The sequence below is a fragment of the Nakaseomyces glabratus genome, chromosome M, assembly GCF_010111755.1.
Source record: "Nakaseomyces glabratus chromosome M, complete sequence".
Classification (NCBI taxonomy): Eukaryota; Fungi; Ascomycota; class Saccharomycetes; order Saccharomycetales; family Saccharomycetaceae; genus Nakaseomyces; species Nakaseomyces glabratus.
The window spans coordinates 880,565-905,217 of NC_088963.1; the positions used below are offsets into that span (position 1 = coordinate 880,565).

At 39.2% G+C, this 24,653-nt stretch overlaps 11 protein-coding genes across 11 annotated transcripts; 9 read left to right on the forward strand and 2 right to left on the reverse strand.

Moving 5' to 3' along the window:
• Window positions 1–57: 57 nt before the first annotated feature.
• Window positions 58–1,767, forward strand: EXG2 (glucan exo-1,3-beta-glucosidase; the record flags this gene model as incomplete). The annotated part of the gene is made up of 1 exon (XM_449726.1): window positions 58–1,767. The coding sequence occupies one exon, from the start codon at window positions 58–60 to the stop codon at window positions 1,765–1,767; it is 1,710 nt and encodes a 569-aa protein (XP_449726.1).
• Window positions 1,768–2,465: 698 nt separating this feature from the next.
• Window positions 2,466–2,876, forward strand: SWM1 (Swm1p; the record flags this gene model as incomplete). Its single annotated transcript, XM_449727.1, has 1 exon — window positions 2,466–2,876. One exon carries the CDS (start codon window positions 2,466–2,468, stop codon window positions 2,874–2,876), a length of 411 nt encoding a protein of 136 aa, XP_449727.1.
• Window positions 2,877–7,453: 4,577 nt separating this feature from the next.
• On the forward strand, window positions 7,454–8,353 carry YAP6 (Yap6p; the record flags this gene model as incomplete). Its single annotated transcript, XM_449728.2, has 1 exon — window positions 7,454–8,353. The coding sequence occupies one exon, from the start codon at window positions 7,454–7,456 to the stop codon at window positions 8,351–8,353; it is 900 nt and encodes a 299-aa protein (XP_449728.2).
• Window positions 8,354–9,378: 1,025 nt separating this feature from the next.
• HSP78 (chaperone ATPase HSP78) lies at window positions 9,379–11,742 on the forward strand (the record flags this gene model as incomplete). Its single annotated transcript, XM_449729.1, has 1 exon — window positions 9,379–11,742. One exon carries the CDS (start codon window positions 9,379–9,381, stop codon window positions 11,740–11,742), a length of 2,364 nt encoding a protein of 787 aa, XP_449729.1.
• Window positions 11,743–12,173: 431 nt separating this feature from the next.
• On the forward strand, window positions 12,174–13,706 carry RKM4 (ribosomal lysine N-methyltransferase; the record flags this gene model as incomplete). Its single annotated transcript, XM_449730.1, has 1 exon — window positions 12,174–13,706. One exon carries the CDS (start codon window positions 12,174–12,176, stop codon window positions 13,704–13,706), a length of 1,533 nt encoding a protein of 510 aa, XP_449730.1.
• A 369-nt stretch (window positions 13,707–14,075) lies between these two features.
• Window positions 14,076–15,725, forward strand: PEX29 (Pex29p; the record flags this gene model as incomplete). Its single annotated transcript, XM_449731.1, has 1 exon — window positions 14,076–15,725. The coding sequence occupies one exon, from the start codon at window positions 14,076–14,078 to the stop codon at window positions 15,723–15,725; it is 1,650 nt and encodes a 549-aa protein (XP_449731.1).
• Window positions 15,726–15,769: 44 nt separating this feature from the next.
• Window positions 15,770–16,297, reverse strand: SNM1 (Snm1p; the record flags this gene model as incomplete). The annotated part of the gene is made up of 1 exon (XM_449732.1): window positions 15,770–16,297. One exon carries the CDS (start codon window positions 16,295–16,297, stop codon window positions 15,770–15,772), a length of 528 nt encoding a protein of 175 aa, XP_449732.1.
• A 639-nt stretch (window positions 16,298–16,936) lies between these two features.
• Window positions 16,937–18,775, reverse strand: SNF1 (AMP-activated serine/threonine-protein kinase catalytic subunit SNF1; the record flags this gene model as incomplete). The annotated part of the gene is made up of 1 exon (XM_449733.1): window positions 16,937–18,775. The coding sequence occupies one exon, from the start codon at window positions 18,773–18,775 to the stop codon at window positions 16,937–16,939; it is 1,839 nt and encodes a 612-aa protein (XP_449733.1).
• A 374-nt stretch (window positions 18,776–19,149) lies between these two features.
• GVI51_M08899 (uncharacterized protein) lies at window positions 19,150–19,782 on the forward strand (the record flags this gene model as incomplete). The annotated part of the gene is made up of 1 exon (XM_449734.1): window positions 19,150–19,782. One exon carries the CDS (start codon window positions 19,150–19,152, stop codon window positions 19,780–19,782), a length of 633 nt encoding a protein of 210 aa, XP_449734.1.
• A 215-nt stretch (window positions 19,783–19,997) lies between these two features.
• JIP4 (Jip4p) lies at window positions 19,998–22,550 on the forward strand (the record flags this gene model as incomplete). Its single annotated transcript, XM_449735.1, has 1 exon — window positions 19,998–22,550. The coding sequence occupies one exon, from the start codon at window positions 19,998–20,000 to the stop codon at window positions 22,548–22,550; it is 2,553 nt and encodes an 850-aa protein (XP_449735.1).
• A 549-nt stretch (window positions 22,551–23,099) lies between these two features.
• PRP3 (U4/U6-U5 snRNP complex subunit PRP3) lies at window positions 23,100–24,470 on the forward strand (the record flags this gene model as incomplete). The annotated part of the gene is made up of 1 exon (XM_449736.1): window positions 23,100–24,470. The coding sequence occupies one exon, from the start codon at window positions 23,100–23,102 to the stop codon at window positions 24,468–24,470; it is 1,371 nt and encodes a 456-aa protein (XP_449736.1).
• Window positions 24,471–24,653: the final 183 nt, after the last annotated feature.

Sequence of the window (24,653 nt, forward strand, 5' to 3'; positions counted from 1 at the left end):
TCTCGCTAATTACTCAATTACCACACTAACAACATCAACATCTAAACTGACTAAAAAATGCTGCATTTATTTGTGGTAATATTCTTAGCACTCGGCGTGTTGGGATATGATAACTCAGGTTTGACAACAGATGAATTGCAAAGTCTGCAGAAGAGATTCCAGGATTATTACAACGATGGCGAAGTGCAAGTGAAAGGTATCACGATCGGAGGCTGGCTGGTTACTGAGCCTTACATTACACCTTCATTATATGAAACAGCATTTACCCATGTGAATAAAACTCTAAATGGTACCAACAGCACCACTTTTCAAAATAGCACGTTTGGTAATTACTCAATTGTCGATGAATATACGCTGTGTAAGGAGTTGGGCTATCAGAATGCACTTACATTGCTGAAAGATCACTACGAGACTTTTATCACAGAGGATGATTTTGCACAGATTAAGGAAAATGGTTTCAACCTCGTGCGGTTACCTATAGGTTATTGGGCTTGGAAGAAAAACTCCAACGATACAAGCAGGTACAATTATGTTGGTAACATTAGCTATGATGATCCATACGTAAGCGAAGGATTACAACTGCAATACCTACTGAAAGCGATTGATTGGGCCAGCAAATACGAGTTAAATGTTTGGATTGACCTTCATGGTGCTCCTGGTTCACAAAATGGTTTTGATAACTCAGGACAGAGAATATTGTATGACGACCTGGGATGGCTGCACGCAGACAAGACGAAACCATTAACCCTTGCAATCTGGAAAGACATGTTTGAGAAATTTGTAAGGACAAATAATTACAATGGATATAATACTTCCTCTGTGGTTGGTCTAGAAATAATGAACGAGCCCCTGGGCCCAAAGATCGGTATGCGTAACATTGCCCAATCTTACTATGAGGCCTTTGACATGTTCAAGACGGCAGAAGCTGAGAATAATAATCCACAAAATGACAATTTGACATTTGTAATCCATGACGCTTTCCAATCTATTGGTTACTGGAACTTACACTTGAATCCAGATTATAGAAATGTCTCAAATCAATACTACAATTTGACTAATGTTACATATAATTCACAGTCGGTGTTGGTCGACCACCATCATTATGAAGTTTTTACTGACTTCCAATTAAAAAACAATCAATATAATAGAATAATGGATATCATCAACTATGGTGACTCTATTTCCAAAGAACTAGACTTCCATCCGGCTGTAGTTGGCGAATGGTCTGGTGCTATCACCGATTGTGCAAGATGGGTCAATGGTATTGGTATTGGGGCAAGATACGATGGCTCCTACTACAAGACTACTGCTTTTCAATCCGATAGTCCACCAAACGGTACATGTATATCGCAAAATGATATCAGCACCTGGTCCGAAAGCTACAAGACTCGAGTCAGACAATTTATCGAGGCTCAATTGGCGACATACTCCGCAAAAACCACAGGTTGGATATTTTGGAATTGGAAAACAGAGAATGCCGCTGAGTGGGATTATCTAAAATTGAAGGAAAATAACCTATTTCCTCAGCCATTCGATAACTTTACATACTTCAATAAGGATGGCCAAATCAATAGCTCATTCTCTACCTCGTTGTCAATAGAAGCCTTTGGAAGCCCTACAAGCTCTAGAGTGTCTTCAACAAAACACAAAAACTTTGCCATCTCTACCAAGATGAGAACTTCAATAACTGGATCATCCAACAACAACACATGGATGTACTTCCTTAGTGCTGCCCTAGGTATGCTCGCTGTTTGCTGTGTGATGTAGGTCATAAATCTTCTAGCATACAGAGATAATACTGATCCCTGGCAGCATACCTAACACTTACAAGTAGGATAATTACTAAATACTCGTTTCAGTTTTTTTTGGTTTACTCAAAACACCCCAAAACAACATTTGTAAAAGCTGAACCTATGTATGAAAACATTTATAGACTACAAATCCTTCAGTTAGTAATTAACACTAAAACTCTAATCCAGAAATATAATTAGCTATGAAGCCAAAACGGATGACAACATATCTACTAGTGTGCCAAGTTTACAATAGCTCGTAGTCTATACTACTTCACAAAAATGTACGTGATACACGACACAAAGTAGTAGACTGCGAGTTTCTCTGACGGGCGATCAGAGAGATAGTGAATGTTCTTGGAACTGACAGTGCGCTGCTAACAAGTTCTTGTTTGAATCTTAGACCTCATCGATTCCAGCGGGTCGTTACACTCACATTCGGAGGTCAATTGCATGTGATATATCTGCGTCCATAGCGGTTGCTAGATTAACCTTGTTTTTATCTGCATTTTGAACATCTTTTTAGCCAGGTACATATCAAAAAGTTATAAATTCATATAATTACTATCAAATTATCTGCCTGCCAGCTGGGAACTATCATCTTCACCACTTTTTTTTTATTGAAATTACCTTAACAGAGAACTTCAAGCATTGAGTTTATCTAATTTACTGACAATGACGTACAATAACTCACACTTCAACTACCACCATCTAAACAGATCACACTATGTACTCTATTCAGAGTGGAACAAGGATGAATTTCCAAATCCGACTCGAACCGCCCTGGGATCTAGACTCGAGGGCCCAAGCAAAGATTCTGCTAATCCCAATGACTTGAAGATAGACGACGAATACTGGGATAATTATTTGGAAGAGGAGGATTATCAGCTGTTCAAGAATGCGAAATTGGAGAGTAACGGCGTAGTGACATTTACAATTGCAAACCTCTCACTACCATTACCATCACAGAACACTGCATTGGAGGTGCATAATGAGGAGAGCTCTACGTTAACGGGGTCGATATTTGTTAGAGATGGCAGAGTAATTGCGAAAGCTAAGCATAGGCAACTGACGGGCGGGCTCTAAGATCATTGCATTCAATTTGTTGCTTTGACAATATGATTGACCGTGATCTTGGAAGTACTCAATGATGATGTCATCACTTTATAGTTCTGGAACACATACTCTGATATTCCCAGCCCATGATATAGCTGACATTCTAAGACTAAGATATGTAGAGAACTTTGTGAATTTAAGAGAAAGGGATTTACAAGGACGTTTGCATCTCAAAATTCCGATGAACTAGTTCCTGATATTGATCTTAGCTGGCCTATCGGTATTATACTATCACGGTGCTAAAATTAACATTGTAGATCGATTAAGCTGGAACCAATTATGTATGCCTTACGCAAGCATTAGGGGAAAACAACTAATGAAGCCTACACTGGAGTTAATGACTTGTAAATCCCATCAACTCTTTATGCCATATGCCTTCATAGTGCAACACGTTTTTTTTCTGTGAACATCTTGCCATGACAGGGCGTGACCTCAGAAAAAACTAACGCATTAGAAGGACAAATGATTTCTATATGAGGACATGGTGCTAGTTCTGGACTACCACGATTGGTCTAAGCTAACGGAAACAATATACATTAGTAAAACGATTATTTTCTCACACCTCTTAATGAGGCTCAAATGTATGGACTTGTTAGTAATCAAGAAATCAAAATACTATCAACCATTGGAGCGCCGTATTTCAACATGAGCTTCAGCCCGCCGCATTAAAGTGCGAAAATCATCACATGAAAAATGCCGTCGATGAAGGTTGCTCGTACTAGCCGAGACGCATATTAAAAGAAAAAGAGCATTCTATCCAAAACACTTGCCTACCTGGTAATTGGTGTGTAAACGGTAAATCACCACTTGTTATATCATAAGGATGTCATTATCGAGTTTTGCCTCTTAGAGAAACAACGGTCGCTTATTTCAGACTTTCTCACAGGCTTGAAAAACTGAGATACTATTGATTCTATTGGTTCCCTTTTCGCCGTGCATTTCAAGAGGAGGTCTATAAGGAATTCTTTGTTCGGAAAAACCAATGCCTTAATAACATCATAGGCAACCACTCTAACACAGCAAGCATCGACTCTAACCAAAGGACCCTACCCAGTCCACATATCTTTTCTTTTTCAATAAATTTTTTTGTTGATTTCTAATACAATGTTAATATTATCACTTAATTATACAATCACTTTTCTTTTCAGCTGGGCATGTGAGGAAGCAGGTAGGACGTTTTCCCTTGGCTCGCTCTTGACAAGCTACAACAAAGCACTATAGCATTTGTAATCACAGATCCGCGAGGCTTATACCGACACGCTCCTAACAACCGCTAGTGCTGCCCCACATAGTACTACGAAAGCGATGTCTGATCCTTTTATTCGGTGCTATTTTAGCTATAGTGTATGGTAATAAATAAAACCATTTCTCCTCTCTTCGTCAACTACTCGTTTGCATCTGGAAACACTTTCTCAGCAGCTGCCTATCTTTTCAAGAAATGAATGGTCAAGATGATTACGTCAAGTAGACGTCTGACAAAAGAAAAGGTAGTGGATAGGGTTATCCTCTTGCGAATGCTCCCTCCCTTGTCCCCCCCATTCAGCGAGTTGTTTCATTGAAGCATTTTCACACTGTTACTACTGTTGTTCTCAAAGTTCACACGTTACCACCTCGTAATTGTGCAAATATATCTGGGGTGAGCAAAGGGAGGGGTTATCAATTCAAAAAAGAAATGTTGCTACAACATGCCACGAGAAAATAAATAGTTAGTTTTTGTAGCTAATTGGTTATTCAAGGGTTGTTCAGTATATGAGGTATGAGGTATTATTACAGCAAAAACTACAATACCAGTTGTTTGTTGAGTGCTCTTAGACGTTTCCTGTTGAAACATGCCCTCCACCATCTACTTCAATAAAATAGCGAAAATCGCATTTTCTATTGAAATGGAAAAATTTTTTTTTTTTACTCAATTTAATAGCAAAGGAAGAACACTCTTGTCAAGCTCACACGGAAAAGGAAAAAAAGCATGTATGAAGTTTTTCCTAATTAGTGCAAAAGCCCTCAGTCAATTACATTTCCCCCTTCATTCTCCTCTACAAGGTTGAAGTAACTTAACTCTCATCCGAGGAGAGACTTTTACTAAGAAGAAAATTAGTTTAGATTGGGTCAACCGTGAATATTCCGTTATAAAAAAGATTATGGATGATGAAATTTCTTTTTAATTTTCTGATGCTTAGAAATTTGAGCAAGATCAAATTTGCCACTAGAACTGGAAGTAAAACCCAATGGTCTTGTTTGCTTGTTTCGTTTGTTTTTTTTTAGAGAAAGGTCTCAATTGTATGATATTTTCTTTGTTTTGGCATCTTGCACTTGTGGCAGGCCCAAGATAAAAAAAAGCGACCCACAGACAATTCGCACAGCAAGAAAAGAAAAGAATTGCCACTATGGGAGGATCAGCTTTGCTGTACAGGATGGTAGGCTCGTCCCAAACTTTTCACAAGCAAAAGAAAAATGTCCTGGCAGTGAAAGATAACAATACGAGATGAGTGGACCAAACCTATACTGTCTTGTCTTAACTGAAATTTTGAAGCTTCAGCTAACAAAATAAATTGTGCTCTTGGTATTTTACTGAATATGAACAGCTTTGGGACAGGAAAGGAAAAAAAAGAAATTAACTTTTAAACTTAATTTTTAAGTTCCGAAGTGAATTAAGAGCAAGAAGGCTATTAGCTAATTATATCTAGAGGGCGAAGGGGGGGGGAGGTGAACAAAACAAAAACTATCTACGACCTGAACAAGAACAAAGAAGAATAGCGGAACTGTCTGACCACATTTTCCCAATTGATCCAACAATTAAAGGGAATGAGACTAGTGAAAAGAGACAAAGACCACACCTTAGAGAAGTTGAAATTAGGCATGCACTACATATAGTGCGTTTTAGATATTTTCCGCTAATGTGGGAGTACATTTTGGAGGAAGGAAAGACTTGTAGAAGAGAATTCTGCGGAAAAAAAGGACCTCTCTCATCTTTTTTTCTTTTTCACTTCTCGATCGTTCCTCTTTCCTCTAATTTGTTTACATACTTATCAAGTTCTCTAATAAACAAAAGAAAAAAAAAATGTGACCTTTTTCTTATTGTTTATGTTGTGTTATTTTTAAATATTCAAGAAATGTAAATGGGCGATTTTTGATTCAGTTGAATATGGTATTCTGGGTAGGATTATCAACGTAATGTCGCCTTTTTTTTTGTGCTTTTTTTTTCATATTTCGCATAGAAACCACTTGATATTTAAACTTTAAAGTTAATCTCAAATCTCTCATATTTGTGACCTATTAATTCTATCAATATCTTGGTGTGGTTGAGGTTATAGAAAAAAAAAATTCTTTCTTTCTCTCTTGCGCTCTGCTCTGATTAGTGTCAGCTATATTTACAATTAATTCTCTTCTGCCTTCGTATTACAGCCACCTTTGGCACTTTTAATTTCTATTCTCCTAAAACACCATTTTGAGGATTTTGAGTGGTTTTTTGTTGTGCTTTTTAATTTTCTTTTTCTGATAGAGTACTGTTCTGTTTTTCTCTGCACTGCCACCGAATTTTTGCTTATATTCATTTTTTTTCTAGAAACTAGAGCCTTTTGGCCTATGAATTGAATATTTGCCTGAATTTATAAACAACATTCATTTGAAACTTGAATTCATTGGCAACTTCCCAAATTAGCAGTTATAAAGTTACTAAGATCGGCCACAGGGAATTGGTTGATAGAGCAAAGGTAAGTGGTTAGATTGCAAAGTTAACATACCCAATTTCATATCTGTGACACCTATAAGACTGTATTGAAAAAAAAAAGTTATTTCTTTTATCAATTGTTAATTCCTACCTTCAAAAAGTTTCATTTCGGCCACTGCATAGTGCATGTTATTGTGTGGGCTTCAAAAAATATCGAAACAAAGGATTAACATTGCCATTGCATTATTGGACATCTCGGAATTGTGATCCACAATAACACGCCTTTAGCCTCAAAACAAAAAGGGATCATACACCAACGTTTACAATATAGGAGAAGTTACGTGGTAGACATAGATTAAAGCAGGAACTTCCAAGATCTTATACATCGGATACATTTTTTTAATACTCTCGGATTGCATTTCTGTGTTAACCTGTTGATCATAACAAGTGAAACAAAAAAATAGAGTAGTTCAAGATCATCAGTCAAATTTATCAGGAACAAGCTGTTACTCCCAGCCTATCATAGCTGTTGAAATCAAGAACTTAAATAAGTACCAAGTTAAACCTTTCACCAAATTCCAAGCATTTGCTTATTTATTGTTCTCTGACTTCACCGCGTTTCAAAAAAAAAAATTCTTGTAACATTAGTTGAATACATTGAAACAACTCTGGTTCATTTTTTATATTTTTATTTCATCTTCGGTATTTCGGATTTGGACTTGTATCATTACAACAACTTTCAGTCAGCCTGTCAAACAATAGTGAAATTGACTAAAACTTATTGCTGAAAGACAAAACACTACCAAAACTATATTAACGATTAAACTTTAAAGACACCATTCTAAAGCAATACTAATAAAATATAAAACTACACATTTAGATGTCACATGAGTCGAGAAGTGAGGAAGTAAGAGATAATGAAACTTCATCAAGTAACAACAGTTCAAATAGTGCGAGTAACGTGATTCACTATATTTCCGGAGATATAATGGGACAAGTTAACATGCGACCGTCTCTGGCTTCACAACCTGCACACTATCAATTACCAAGCATAGCACCAAATATACACCCGCATCAGTACACCACTAGTCAACCACCACATCAGCAACATTACCATGTTGTGCACACCCCAATCTCTCGGATCTCTTCGGAAAATGGTCAACAGCAGCACATGATGCCTCCATCGATGAACCCCACAGCATACCAAGGTCCCGAACAGGTTATCATCGACCATGGCATACCCACTTTCCAATATGCGCACCAGCCACAACATGTACTACGCAGTAGTATAATGACGGGAGCCAATATGAGTCCCGGGCAACCCCAGCCTCAAACGATTGTGATGGGCCCTCAGCCTATCCAGCATGCAATTGACGGACATTTAGCAAGCCAAACAATCGCGACGCCTATGGGAACTACACTTCTGACGTCGTCGGCCCAATTACAAGGCCAGAAAACCAAGAAGAACACGAAGAGGGCAATGCAAAATAGGAAAGCGCAAAAGGCATTTCGACAGCGGAAAGAGCAATATATCAAGCTACTAGAGAATGAAGCAAAACTTATAGATGATGTTATGAAGAAGAACCAGGACCTCACTTCCGAAAACGAGCAACTGAGAGACTGCCTGAATCGCTTGATAGAAAAACTGAAGGACAACGGCATCGAAGTCGACATCCCCTCCGATTTCCTAGATAAGATTAACGCTTCAATCAGTGCCAGCAGGCGATTACAAGAGCAACACGAAGAGATTTCAAAATCAATTGCTGGCGAGAAGTCCTAGCTCTGAACTCCGAATGCACTAAAAAGACAAATCGAGGTACAATTTATTGTAGGTTTTTTTTTATTTTTTTTTTTTACTTTTATTTTTTTATATTTTCTGGTTATCTCATTTCTTATTTCCTTCTTCTTCATTGCATGCTATTACGTTACCGGAAAATAAAAGCTCTTTCCCACCACGACTAGTCTTTATTTTTACTAGCCACATACCTGGAAAGAAATAAAAGAGAGTAGGAAATACATAAAAAAAAAACTACATAGAAATTGTTGTAAAATATATAAATGACTTTTGATGACTATTATAATTCTCTCCATAACATTAATTTGTACACATGTAGCCATTCGAATTCACCAACATACAGAACAGTTATATACATGATTCTGCACTACACTAAACGAGATCATAATATACGACTATATTACCCGCACATCGGACCAGCCCAATGCCGGGAGGAACTCCGCGAACCGCGTTTGGCCACGAGCTTTTCTGTGACAGATGCTTTTCTACCTCCGACTGCGACCCTGCACTGCGACCCTACACTGCCTCTGCGATTGAGTCTTTAATCAAGTCTACGAGTTAGTCTAGGGCTGTGTCAGTTTGTCGACTGTAACGATCTTGGTTTGCCAGCATTCATCAAGTACAACGCAACTGGCCCATGTTCAGTCCTATCGCTCGCCGGGGCGAAGAAGGGGGGGGGGGAAGGGGAGGGGAGTAGCAGGTTCCAGAACTTTCCACGCAGCGCGGGATTTTTCTCCCCTGTGAAGGTGGTGAAGGGAATTAAAAAGGGTAATCTATGTGATGTGTGGGTGTTGTGCCTGGATTGGAAGGGGCGGGTGCTTGCGTCTTGGGTCCTGGGCGGCAATCTTAGAAAAGTATAAATAGGGAAGGCATCTTTGGCTTTCTTTCTCCTTAATCTTCCTTCCGAACCGCTCAGCGGCTAAGCGGCTAATTGATTATTGTTAATAGTGAAACGAAAGGCGTTACTTTCTTTATTCTCTATTTTTGTCTACGCATAAGATATTAGTGCAATGTTAAGCAGGGTATGTAGGTCGTCGTTGAGGAACAGTGTAGCTAGGGTCTCGCGGTACGCTGGTCCGAGGGCTCTGGCTCTGTCCATGGTTGTAAGCGGGAGGCAGGTTAGTGGTAGTTGGCAAACGTGTGCTTATGGTGTGCGGTACATACATAGTTCGAGGCCTCGGTATGTGCAGATGCGTATGAATCCCAATCAAGGAGAGCCTGAGAAGCCGCCTTTGGAGCAGTTTGGTACTAATCTGACGAAGTTGGCTAGGGATGGTAAGCTGGATCCCGTGATAGGTCGTGACGAGGAGATCTCGAGGGCTATCCAGATCTTATCGAGAAGGACCAAGAACAACCCGGTTCTGATCGGGAGAGCTGGTGTCGGTAAGACTGCACTTATCGATGGCTTGGCGCAACGGATTGTCGCTGGTGAAGTACCGGAGTCGTTGAAGGATAAAGAACTAGTGGCCTTAGATCTGGGTGCTCTGATCGCTGGTGCGAAGTACAGAGGTGAATTCGAAGAAAGGCTGAAGAAAGTCCTGGAGGACATAGACAAAGCAGACGGGAAAGTGATAGTGTTTATTGATGAGGTCCACATGCTGCTTGGCCTCGGGAAAACTGACGGTAGCATGGATGCTTCCAATATATTGAAGCCAAAGTTGGCAAGAGGACTAAGGTGCATATCTGCCACTACAATCGATGAGTTCAAGATAATCGAGAAGGATCCTGCTCTGACTAGGAGATTCCAACCTATCTTGCTAAATGAACCTTCTGTGCAAGATACAATCTCTATCTTAAGAGGTCTAAAGGAAAGATACGAAGTTCACCACGGTGTCAGGATCACGGATACTGCTCTGGTGTCCGCTGCTGTACTATCAAACAGGTACATCAACGATAGATTCTTACCAGATAAGGCTATCGACCTGGTGGATGAGGCATGTGCTGTGTTGAGGTTACAACATGAGTCAAAGCCCGATGAGATTCAAAGATTGGATAGGGCCATTATGAAAATTCAAATTGAACTAGAATCATTAAAGAAAGAAACTGACCCAGTGTCTATTGAAAGGAAAGAAGATCTAGAAAAAGAGCTAGAAAGGAAAAATGAGGAACTTCAACGACTAACTAAGATCTGGGAGGAAGAAAAAGCTGAAATAGAGTCTATTAAGAACTCCAAAGCCGACTTGGAGAAAGCTAGAATCGAATTGGATAGATGCCAAAGAGAAGGTGACTATGCAAAGGCGTCCGAGCTTAGATATGCCAAGATCCCAGCTTTAGAAGAGAAAGTGAAACTCAGCGAAACTAAGGACTCAAATAAGGAAAACTTACTGCATGATGCTGTCACTTCAGATGATATTTCAAAAGTCATTGCCAAGATGACAGGTATTCCAATGGAAACAGTATTAAAAGGAGACAAAGATAGACTTTTATATATGGAAAACTCCTTGAGAGAAAGAGTTGTAGGTCAAGACGAAGCTATCGAAGCTGTTTCAGATGCAGTGAGACTACAAAGAGCTGGCCTAACGAGTGAAAAGAGACCAATTGCCAGTTTCATGTTTCTGGGCCCAACTGGTACAGGTAAGACCGAACTAACCAAGGCGCTTGCTGAGTTCCTGTTCGATGACGAGTCTAATGTAATTAGATTTGATATGTCCGAGTTTCAGGAAAAACACACTGTTTCAAAGTTAATAGGTGCCCCTCCAGGATATGTATTAAGTGAATCAGGTGGTCAATTAACGGAGGCTGTTAGGCGGAAACCTTATGCTGTCGTTTTGTTCGATGAATTTGAAAAGGCTCATCCAGATGTTTGTAAGATTTTGTTGCAAGTCCTTGACGAGGGTAAGTTGACAGATTCATTGGGACACCACGTCGATTTCCGTAATACCATAATTGTCATGACTTCTAATATTGGTCAAGATATTTTACTATCAGACACGAAATTAGATGACGAAGGGAAGATCGATCCATCTACAAGAAACGAAGTTATCGAAGCGATGAAAAGATCTTATCCTCCAGAGTTCATTAATCGTATTGATGACATCCTAGTGTTCAATAGATTATCCAAGAAGGTCCTAAGATCGATTGTCGACATCAGAGCCAAAGAAATTCAAGAAAGATTGAACGATAAGCGTATGACGATTGAAATATCGGATACTGCTAAAGAATGGCTGACAGAACACGGTTATGACCAACTATATGGCGCTAGACCTTTGAATAGATTAATTCATAGAAGAATATTGAATCCTATGGCAACTTATCTATTAAAGGGCCAAATCAGGAATGGTGAAACCGTCCAAGTAGATGTTGAAAATAAGGAACTTGTTGTTAAAAGTAATCACGCCGAAGGAGAAATCGTGGATGAAGAACCTGAGAAATAAACGTAATGATGCTTCTTTATCTTAATTGTTGATCGTTATCATTTTATTCATGTTATCATTATTTTATTTATGTTATCGTTCTAGTCATTGTGGAAAACGAATAAATGAAGACTGAAGTAATAGGTCTGCTATGCGTACAAACTATGAAGACTCTATTTCTCGCACGTTTATTATTTTATGGTCTGTAAATACACTTATTATATGACAAATAAATATACCCATTAAACTATGATATTCTTATTACTCTCCGTATGTACCATGTAGTTGTAATGCCTAACATCACCGTTCTTTGTGAAAAAAAAAATCGATGGGGAGCGATGACCTGTGCCTTATTAAATAGACTTCATATGATAGTCAAAAACCGAAACATACAAAAATAATAACATTTTACAAACAAACCATATTAAGTAGGAGCATACCAATAGCCAAAAATGGCAGATAATTACACAGAAACGACTACTGAATACGTTTCCTGGCTGACTAATAATGGTGTAAAGATCTCCCCTAAGCTTAAAGTTGAGGACAATAGGTACAAAGATGAAGGGAGATGTGTAGTAACGACCACTGATATCCAAAAAGATGAGTTGCTGTTTGAGATCCCAAGAAATGTGCTGTTAAACTGCGAGACTTCACAGCTTGTCAAAGATATCCCTGCCGTATTAACTGAACTGGAAACTTTTAGTGGTAGCGAACCACTATCATGGGAACCTTTGATCCTCTGTCTATTTTATGAAATGTATATTCTGAAAGATAAAAGCAGATGGTGGCCATATTTTGAGGTTTTACCTACATTAGAGGATATGAATGTACTTGTGCTATGGTCCGATGAAGATTTGGCTGCCTTAGAACCCTCATATGTTTTATCATGTATAGGGAAGGAGCAAGTGGAAAACATGTACCAACTATTGAAGCGCTTTATAGAAGCATCTGATCACGAACAACTTAAGTCAAACTTAAATAAGTTCAGTTGGGATTCTTTTATAAGAATAGGGAGCTTGATTATGTCTTATTCGTTTGATGTGGGTAAGGAGATACATAATGAAGGAAAAGAGGGCGAGTCTATGAATGAAAATGATAATATGACAAATGGAGATGAAGATGAAGACGAAGATGAAGAGGATCTAGAAGTTGAAATGATCAAATCTATGGTTCCATTGGCTGATACCTTAAATGCAGATACAAAAAAATGCAATGCAAACCTACTACACTCAAAACAAACATTGAGGATGATTGCAATCAGGGATATACCATCTGGAGAGCAAGTATATAATACCTATGGTGAATTATCAAACTCTGAACTACTTAGAAGATACGGTTATGTTGAATGGGACGGCTCCTACTATGACTGTGGTGAGATCTCGAAGAGTGCAATTCACAAATCTTTACTACAACTATTCCCAACGTCTACTGAAACTTTAGAAAGACTGGATGCTGTCATAGATGAGAATGAGAAAGTACTAGATCTGTTTGACGATGACACAATAGTGGAAGATACATATATTTTCGAATCAGATGGGGAGATTCCCTTTAAATTCTTATTTTATATCCAACTTATGGCACTACTTCTACAGAACTCAAGAATTGAAAAAATGGGTCCAATTGCACTAAATAAGTGCATGGCTCCTACCATTGATAAAACAAGTAAGATACTCCAGGAACAGAAAGTCACTAGAAAGGCTCTGGATGTATTAAACGATTCTCTAGATACCAGGATGAAGCAATACGAACAGAAAATAACTGACTCTGGAGAGGATTCTTTAGAACCACCATCACATGAGGCAAGTACAAAAGAAAAAAGGATGAGAATGGTAAAGATGATACTGCTAAGTGAATACAAGTCCTTGAGAAAATGTAGTGAAGTAATTAGAGAAGAATTTGGCCCACTGAGTGATTCGGACGTATTATCCGAAATAAAGCAATCAAAGGAGGAAAAAAGGCCAAAGAAAAGAGCTAAGACGCGCTAATTACTATACAAACTAATCAGAGTATCTATAATTAATGCAAATAACATGTTATTTCTTGAGCTGTTTTCTGTAATATTCATCCAGCTATAATTAAACTATGTCTATACTAATACCTACACACGAAGAATTTCTTGCCTTAAAATGTGTAGCTCATCTGATCATAGTTACTAACTAGTATATATTCTGATTCTATACTGTAAGCAATAACTAAAATTAAGACACGAATATCAACTTTAGCAGCCATTTGGCTTTACCTTGCAAAATAACTTGTGCTAATATATCTACAATCGAGAATTTTTACAGCTAAATCAGCCAGGAACATTAGAAAAGGGATCAAACAAATCAAACATATTATTGCTTCAAGGGAATATGGATTCGGTTACCAATTTCTTCTGGAATGATACTTATGGGAGAGGAAGTGCTAGTACAATTGATACGGTTGGAAGTGACTCAAATGATAAAGATAAAAACACAAATGGGACACCCACCACTAATAGGCACAATAGAAGGTTTAGCAATAGCCTTGAGAAGATGAACTCAAGGGATTCGGGCTCTAATGTACAGGGTAGTTTTGCCAACACTGCATTTTCCACAAGCGGAGGTCTACAGAAAGCTATGACAGATACCCTTGTTGAGAAAATCATCAAGATGGCAATACCGGCTTCATCAGAATTAGCTGCAAATACAATTAAGAACAGAATGGCAGCTGGTAAGGAAAGACCAAGTTTATCTGTACCTATAACCAGCAGAAACTTCATATTAATGAACTCAAGGTTAAGTGTACCTTTTCTGGTAATTGATGAGATCATAAAGATTCTAAATTGGGTCGACCCGGCATACACACTTTCAATGGCCTTAATCTACACCCTTATAGTACTGAGACCGCTTCAAGTTTTGAGCTCACTACCAATACTTTACCTACTATTTGGTATTATGGTACCAGAATATTTACACATCCATGAACCTAGCGAAAACGTTTACTTGGATACAAACCGAGTCCCAGCTCAAGGTCCACCATTGAGGAAAGCTGAGGTTCCCAAGCCGGTCCCTGAATTTAGCCAGGAGTTTGTTTTAAACTTGACTGATTTACAAAATCATATGCTTCTTTATGTTCAACTCTATGATTCAATAATATATGTTTTGCAGAAATTTGCATTTTTTGTCAACGAACAAATTTCAGCTGTTGCATTTGTTCTATTAATGATATTAGCTGTTACTAACATTATATTTATTGACGTGTTGGTACGAATAATACCTATAAAATTGATACTAGTAGCAACTGGGTGGGCATTCATCATAATATGCCATCCAAAGTACAGGGATAATTTCTTTAACAAAGTTAACTCCGAGGAAACTAGATTAAGATTACTAAAACTCACATCAAGCTATGATGATTGGGTTAACGATAACTTGGGATACGTTGAGGCTAGGGAAACAAAGGTCGTGATTATATATGAAATGCAAAAATACAAAGACAAACATAAAGAATGGCACCCAGTCGGCTATGCAAATGATGATTTCACATTATTTTCGCAGTTTAGAATCAACGAGAATGCCATAGAATCCGTTGCTGTCCCATCATTAGATAGCATCAGTCCACCAACAGGATGGGAATGGGCGGAAAATTCTAGCTGGGTACTAGATTTGGACCCAACAGGATGGGTAGAAGAAGGGTTCATACAATTTGTACAGATAGATCCGGAGACAAAATGGGTGTACGACATAAACCTAGATGGAAAACGGGGAAAATATAGGAGAAGGCTATGGACCAACACCTGTGTCAGACAAATTCACGCTGGTGTTGATGAAAGGAATGCTTCCGACAAATTGCGAGAAGTATCGAACCCTTTACGCTCCGATGAGACACATTCAAGGTCAATACACGGTGTATCTAAAGGTTCCATGTCTGGCAATGTTAAAACTGAAGCAGATATAGAAGAAAATGCGTTTACCGATGAGGACGATTCGCATATAACTGACGATAGTATAGCCAGCAACATCTTGAATACTACCATATAACCATATTATATGTAATTATCTATCCGAGTAATAATATTCACTGATTAACGTTTCATGAAGGAGTCTAGCGATAACATCGATGCGGATTTGGTTACATCTTTTTTTTCCTTATCCTTTTTGCTCAATAGTGAGGTAAGTGAATTCTGTTTTCTCATTTTAGCACGCATCTTGGCATTATTAGTTTTTTTTTTCACTTGTCCAATATCTTTCGATATATTAGCACTATCTGCAACTTTTTGTTTTCTACAAAGTACCGTTTCATCATAATGATGTCCACATTTCTTACATTTGAATTTTGCTATGCTTGAAATCTCAGGACGCTCACCACTTATAATGTTAATATCGACACTATGATCTGGAATTTGTATATACCCACATTCACCGCAGAACTTCTTATCAGGTTGTACTATATGGTCCGGAAGATTGAGTTGGTACCTTTTTACTGAATTATAGAAATTCTTCAAATACATTCCTGAAAGCTCTGGCACATCTATAGTAGGCATAGCGTGTAATAGTGCATATTTATGCCGTATTTGCTTGTCTCTGAATTGTATCTTCTGGTCTCGGTTCATTACAGCGCAATTCTTTGTCTAAGTAATCTTAAATGCCGAGTCTGCCTTTGTAATGCTGTAGTTCTTGAACTAAATACTGCCAAAAGATCAGTTTGACACTATTCTCGATGTAGCTCATCGATTATTGTTAAACTTTTCAATCGTTTTCATACCAGAAAATTTGAGACAGAGAAAATGCCGAACAAAATACAAAGTGAGCTAAAGTATACAGTTAATGGACTGGCTTAAGGAGAATAGTGGGAGTATGATCACAAATTAACATTAAGGCTTAATACTATAATTGGTTAGAATTTGTAACTCTCAACTGGTAAATAATGAAGGAATGGACAAATTATAAATTGGTATATATAAAAATGAATAAAATTATAATTTAATGATGATTGAAAAAAAAAGACTTGCAAAAAGCATTGACACCATAGATTGTCGAAGCTTTCAGTGAAATGAAATCATAACAGTTCTTGTAACAAGAACAACTATAGCTTAGGGTAATGAGAAAACGCTCCAACACTATAACAGAGACTGTTCGTTCTTGGCCAAGATTTTGATCGTTTTGATTTTTATTGTAACATTCAATAGAGGAGCTGGAAAAAACAAATAGAATGATTAAATATCATGAGGTTGGAAGCTTAATGCACAGCACTAGTTTCCTTGACTGTTTACAGCCAATTCCATGATAAGTTTAGTTGTCAAATGCAAGAATGGGTATGCCGAAAAGGTACTCATCTCATCCTCAGACATATTGGTTGAAATAGTTGAGTCACCGTAAGTACTCTCCCAACCGTCAAACTTGAAGTCAACTAAGTAGTTATTAGTTTCTATTTGAAACAATTGAATTACAATTTTCATTAGGTTTGGAATTTTCTTAACACCATCTTCGATAAGTCTGGATTCATCTGAATCATACTTCCATCTCACCCTGATAGTCCATAGGTCTTCTTCAGAAGGCTTTGCCCACTCTGCACCAAGGTTCTTTAATGCAATATAAATCTCACCCATCACATCTAATGGGTAGGAACGGGATCGTATACCAAAATGCCATCTTGTCTTTGATTTTTTGGTTACCAAAGGTGATATCTTGGAAGCAGCCGGCAAGCCTTGTGCCAGCATATTTGCACGGTGGATTTGTGGTAAAGAGGTTGGAAGAATAGAGATTGTGGAGTCCTCTTCCTTTGATTGGTCCATAAACGGAGGTTGGTGGAACGTCCTTTGCTGAGTTACCGAAGAAGCAAGTCTTCTCCCACTGTGTTTTTTCTTTTGATCTTCCGATGCCTTCATACCATCACCATTCTGCTGGAATGTTGGAGGAGATTGCGAAAGGAACGTATCCAGTTCTTGTGTTACATTATTATCTTGCTTCATGTCCTTGATCAAAGACTTGTTGTCCTTAATCAGAATGTATGCATTTCTTATCTCGTTATAAGCTGGTGTATCTTCAGAGGATTCCAAGGCTTCGTAAATTTCATCCTTATCATATCCCATGGTCTTCGATAGAGTAACAACCATTTCGTCGTCAATCTCTTCCACATTTTCTTCATTTCCTGACTTTTTGTTGAACTGTTCTTGCTGTTTCAAATCCTGTGGGACTAAATACTCTGCCAGATCAACTTTGAACCATTCATCCTGCATTATTTCATGGATACTTATTCTGTTCAATGGGTTAACAATAAGCATTCTCTTAATAAGATCAGAAGCTCCAGGTGACAAAAACTTTGGCAAAGTGTAGACACCGTTGCTAATGTTCTTGAACAACACTGGAATGCTTTCATCATCGAAGGGCAAACGACGACAAAGCATGACATATAAAATGACACCGCAGGACCACACATCGACTTCAGGACCTGCATACAGTTTCCCACTAATAACCTCTGGTGCCGCGTAATTTGGTGAACCACAAGAAGTCTTCAAGAAGTTACCATCTGTCATGATATTAGACAAACCGAAATCGGCAATCTTGACATTCAAGTGTTCGTCCAACAACAAGTTCTCCGGCTTCAAGTCTCTATGTACAATCTTATGTCTGTGGCAGTACTCTACTGCACTGATAATCTGCTGGAAGAACCTCCTGGCCTCCTGCTCACTCATCTTATTCCTCTGCACAATGTAATCGAACAACTCATTGCCTGCATACTCGATAACCATGATAATTTCGTCCTTAGACTTGATGACATCATACAGTTTGATGATATGTGGGTGTCTCAGCAACCTCAGGTACGATATCTCACGCTCAATACGGCCTTGCATATCAGACTTGGCCAACACTTTCTTGTTAATGATCTTCAATGCCACTTTCTGCCCAGTGGTTACATGGTATGCCAGCTTCACTTTACCAAAGGAACCTTCTCCAAGCGTCTTCACAATTTGGTAATTACCAACACGAGAACCATCAGCCAGCGAGGACACCTTGTTGCTCACATAGGACCCATTAGAATGGTGGTGATGGTGGTGATGGTGGTGGTGATGATGCTCCTTGTTCTCCATTTTCCCCGTCACAGTCGCAAACTTATAACTCAACAGAAAGAACTTCTAGTAATATACACTAAGTTGAAAACTTACTCTTCTTCAATAGTTGTGCAAATCACAGAGAGGACAAAGGCCATTCCCCCCTCTCCATCCCAAGCTTTTTAGCTTCGTTGCGAGTCCATTCGAGCCCAACTTGTCATGGAACTAATGAGGGAAAACGTGATAGGAGCAACAGCACCTGGACCCTTGCCACAATGATATCGTAATCGTATAATGGCCCAATTGTGCCTATATATATGACTATTTAGATTGCTACCTTGCCAGCGAGCCTAGTGTTGTTTTGGTCTATATAGGCCCTTTCCAAGCGATAACCTCCAGAAGAGAGAAAAGACATGGACGCAGCGGATATTGCCAAGTGGAACACTGAGCGTGCACACAACTTGAAGGATATACTGTGCGTATATGGGAAAGTGAAGCAGAGGCCCTATGCCGTGAAGCTACAAGGTGTAGACGCGCAGGCGATGGAGCTGAACTTCAAGAACCACGAGTCTGACACGCAGATGACGAAGTTCGTCGACATCAGGGACCAATTGGAAGGGGTGTCCCCTGACTACAACGAAGTGGTCATGTCCCTGGCACGCCAGAGCGCCCGCAAGCTGAACAAGAGCTTCAACAAGCTGGACAAAGTGCTGTACCCGTGTGGGGTCGCCGACTTGCTAGTGATCCTCGCCGTGTTGCTGCCTCCACTGTGCTACTTGTACAGGCCCTTGCTGCACTGGCTGTTCCCACCGCAGGTGCCAGTGCTGGGCCAGCTGGGCCAGCTAGTAGACTCAGACTACCGCTTGCTCGCAGTCATCGTGCTCGAGTTCGCCATCCACGCAGGTGAAGTGTACCTCGGCCTGTGGCCCTTGCTCCACTACTACAGAATCACCGAGTCGCCGGACCTGCTTATAGAATACACACTGTTCGGCTTGCTCGAGGGCTACGGACCCATCCGTAGACTGAAATCCCTCCAGTGGGACTAATACTATGTACATATATATGCTATGTTAATGCTTATTGCCTGGCAACTGAAAAATTGTGAAATTTTAGCTCATCGCATTTTCTCGGCGAAAGGGATTCGCCAACGTGAAAATCCTTCTGACTTATAGAAGGAGACATACGGATCACATATATTGCCAGTTGATCTGTTCTCCTTGCTGGTCCTACATCAGCGTCGAGCACGTATACTAAAAATAAAATGGAGCAGGACGAGAGCTTGAGGAGTTTCTACCGGCGGGTCAAAGTGTACAGGCGGAGCGTGGGTGACGGGGAGCCTGGCCTCGGTGGTGATATTGGGAACTTGGACTCGCGGTTGTGCGAGTCTGAGTCTGCGCTTTCAGGCAACGACAGTCTGGAGCCTGGCACACCTGTTCTGGATGCAGTGGACGGGCGCAAGAAGCAGCGGAGCGTCAGCGTGCGGGCCAATGCGAAGGTGAGACCGTGTGTGTCGTTCAACACAGTACCGCTACCCAGCAAGCATACGCTGCTGGACGAGTACGAACAGGACTTCCCCGGTGTCCAGCTGTTTCCGCAGGAGTATACCATGGAGGAATACTACGACGACGAGAGTGGGTATGTCTCCGAGGATAATCAAAACTATATGCTGCACAACAGCTACATAACACCGGAGATAGTTGAAAGACTGAACAAGAATGCCACCACGAGGAGCTCATCTCCACCTCCTCTGGACAGGGAATATCCATCAGCCGGAAAACAAAAGAAAATGTCCTCGAAGCAGCAGGCAAACATCACCAAGATGTTCAAGATCGCCAAGAATGGTAGGATTGTGAGGGAGGATTATCCCAGCAGACCTACTTTGGTCAACGATGCCTTTATCTTGAACAGGGATCTTAACGATTGGCACAATACTTGGAGAAGCAGACGGCACACCATCGAGCAGAGGAAAGAGGACCTGTCTGAGACCTTCGAGTACCCACAGTTGTTGTTCCCACAACAGACAAAGCCCTCTGAACCCGTGATTATGATGGGTGAGGATTACAAGCCACTGACCAAAGAACAAAGAAAGAAAGAGAAGATCATCCACAAGAAAATCGAGTCGACTAGTGGCCCTCGTGTGGTCTTGTGCCACATAAGTGGCAAGCGCCATACATGGGTCGGCCTGGATTGGACCATAAAGAGGCTGAGTAATGATGGTGACCATATCGTTGTGCTTGCACACATTCCAAGGATGATATCAAGTAGACGTTTAATCACCAGTGCTTCTGCTTCTAGATCAAGATCCAGGACAAGGTCAAGAAGTCGGGACGTAAATAGGAAGGCGTATAACAAAGGTGACTATGAAGCTAGTGCATTTTCATTGGGGCAAGATAACAACGAAAATTTGAACAAGCATGAAGACTTTGTAGAATGGGCATCCGGCTACAGTCAAGAAGATGTAGAGACGACAATGGAGAATATATTCGATTATATTGCCAACATTTTACCCGAGGAGAGATCGGTTAAGATTACTGTTGAAGTGGTGGTAGGTGCTGCATTACATACTATTATTGATGCTACCAATGCTTATCAACCGGACTTAATGGTTGCTAGCACCCTTAGATGGGAGAGAACAGACAATTTGGTTTTATGGAAGTCAAATTTACTGATTGATAAGCTAGCTACTGTATTCCCCTTACCATTGTTTGTCGTTCCAGCAAGACGTATGTTCCTGTTCGAGCATGGACTTGAAGAAGAATCAAAACAGATTGAAATATCGCTAGAAAAGGAAAACATAGAAATGGAGAAAGAAAATAATGTCACTGGCGATATTGTTGAGTCTGAGGCTGATAAAAAAATTGTACCACCGAAAAGGATAGGAACTATAGGTCCACCTGAGAGAAGACTAGTTGGTGCTGATTCATTCACTGCTGGTTTCAATATGAAGCGTCCATCTTTGGGTACTTCTGTAAGTGCACCAATTGCTGAAAACGTATTTGAAGAAGAATCAGGGTCCGAAACTGGATCTGATGTAGATAGTGAATTATCTGATTTATCTTCGGATGAAGGAAACGACAAATTAACGGTCAGAGAGAAACTTCACTTGAAAGCAAGATCCTATCGTTTACAAACTGCCCAATATTTGAAAGATCTTGATAACAACAAAAGTATATCACACGAGGAGATTCAAATTAAAAAGGTGGAAACGATCATAAATCAAACTATCAAATTCTCTTTGGCCATAGAAGATCTTGGCAGTGAGAGTGATGATGATGATGATGTCGGTTTGACTAAATTGAAGCGGGTTATAACTGGTGGTGCTGTACTTAATCCACAGAGTGGATCGAAAAAATCCATGCTAAGTGTACTTGATAACCCTAAAACTACAAGGAAAAAGAAGTCTTTGAGTGCAACAACCAGCGGTGTGTCAGGAAATAGGGTTCCTAGATCTTCTCAAATTAAGTTTGCGTCATCGGTTAAACACAAAGATGGCAATAATGCCCTGGGGAATTCAGTCGTCCATACGAAGCCGCAAATTCAAGTGCATGCCGCTTCTGAAGATTCTTCACCAAAATTGACTCCTATTAGATCTTATAACACAGGATCATCAAATCAAGCTGGATTAAAGACTATGAAGAGTAATAATTCTCTAAGGAGAGTAAAATCCAATGATTCTTCTAGAATATCACAATCATCCAAAAAATCGAGTAGCAGCACCTCCAGTGGAGGCTTTATGTCTCTGTTCAAGGGTAAATCAAAGGAACGCTCTGAATCGCCCTCATCTAAACGTAAATCCGGATTGAAGTTCTGGTGAATGGTTTTTAATAGCAGGCTCTTTAATTTCTCGTTTTAACGCAAGTTCATGACCGTATTGTTTTCTATTCATGATAATCTTTATGTTTTTCTTATTCATCGAACATCTCAAATGATTTTGGCCGTAAAAGTACATACTGTCATCTATTGGCCACAGACAACCAATATGTATTTAGTTTTATTTATTTTCTTGTTATTTATTTTTTGTTTTCCTCTGACTAATTATTTTAAATGAACTTTAAATTTGAATCTTTCAAAATAAGTGAACCATAACTTTATATATTTATAATAAATACGATTATTATTTTACAATAATCACCAGAAATATATAGCATTCAAGAATCGGTCATCACTATAACTAATCATTTCTAGAAGACTTTTAAGATATTGAATCACTTGCCGAATCCCGAGCTCATCGCAAAAATTATGATTAAAAAATATCGAATAACATCTAACATCATAGGTACTTCAATATAACAAACAGGTTCATCAAAAAGTAAAGATAGAAAAAAAGGAGCTACCAGTAGGTCTGGTGTTTATCTAATTATCAATGCCTCCCAAGAACACAACCAGCAGGAAGCCTCGGTCCGGAAGAGGGTTAGATGTTGAGTTACACCCAGCTTTGGCATCTAGTAATGCTAATATCATCAAAGCACAACAGAAGCAAGTGAATCCCTACTTGTCAGATATTGGACAACAGAATGGTAAAGTGTTTAAGAAATACAAGGATGGTCTCCGATTTTATAAGAAAGGTGAGATTAGTGCCCAATTACATAAGGAAAGAGAGGAATTGGCAAGGAGATTGAAGGAAGAAGAACTAAGAGCTGCAGCAGAGAAGGCTCATCGTGTATCCTTGGCAGAGCAAAAACGGGAAAGAATTGCTAATGCTGAGATTCCTGATGATAGCATTGGCGAGGAGTTATATATGCAAAGGTTCAAAGATATCCCAAACTATGAATGGTGGGATGAGAGCTACTTGGATAAGTCTGGCAACATTCTTCCTAAATACACTACTGAATACCCAGAAGATATGGACTCAGATTACGACTCTGATGATATGAATTCTGGCGTAGAATGTATGAAGTCTCAGACGGAAGAAACGGGCCCACCTTCAATAAGATATGTGCAACACCCAGTCCCAATAAAAATACCGGAAGAAATAACTGCTCCCAAGATGTACCTAACAAAACTAGAACACAAAAAAGCTAGAAGAAGGAATCGGAAGCTTCAAAGAGAGGAGAAAATGGCTAAGGTCCAATTGGGTCTTGAACCTAAGCCAGAAACCAAAGTCAAATTGAGTAATATGATGAATGTACTTGATAATAACAAAAATATAAGTGATCCAACTGCGTGGGAAAATATGGTAAAAGATCAAATCGAAGAGAGAAGACAACGACATATACAAGAGAATGAAAAACGACACGAAGAAGCAGTTCTGCGGAAGAAATCAAAGGTTAGCGACCAAATCGAAGGTTCAGAAGATCTTTTTTGTAAGGCCTTCTATTTCCAAAGCTTACAAAATCCAAAAATAAGATACAAACTGAAAATGAATAGTCAGCAGTTGAATTTAAAGGGATTCTGTTTAAGGGTAGGTGAAGGTGGCCCTGGAATTATTGTTGTGATTGGTAAGGAAAAATCATGTAACTTTTATAAGAAGCTTGTATGCACAAGAATAAAATGGAATGAAAATTTTAAGATAAAGGATGCCACTAACAATGGAGAATTAATAGATATGACCGGAAATTATGCTGTTGAAATATGGGATGGTTTGCTAAAAGAAACGAAACTTCGCAATTGGTTTATGAAAATATGCCAAACTGAAGATGAGATGAAGAATATTCTTCAGCAGAATGATGCATTAAGTTTTTTCAACCTATTTATAGAAAACAAAGCAGAAAACACAAATTTATCACAGCAGTAGAGAACCTCAAGCTGTTAACTTTTTTTTAGTCACTAGACTTCATATTTATAAACTTCCTTAGCATGCTATGTGCAGTTAAACATGTTTAGACAAAGGCACTGGATTAGATGTACAATTTTTTATAATGAATAATGATTATACAGTCTACATTTCGACCTAACCTAAAGAGAAATGGCGGCTAAT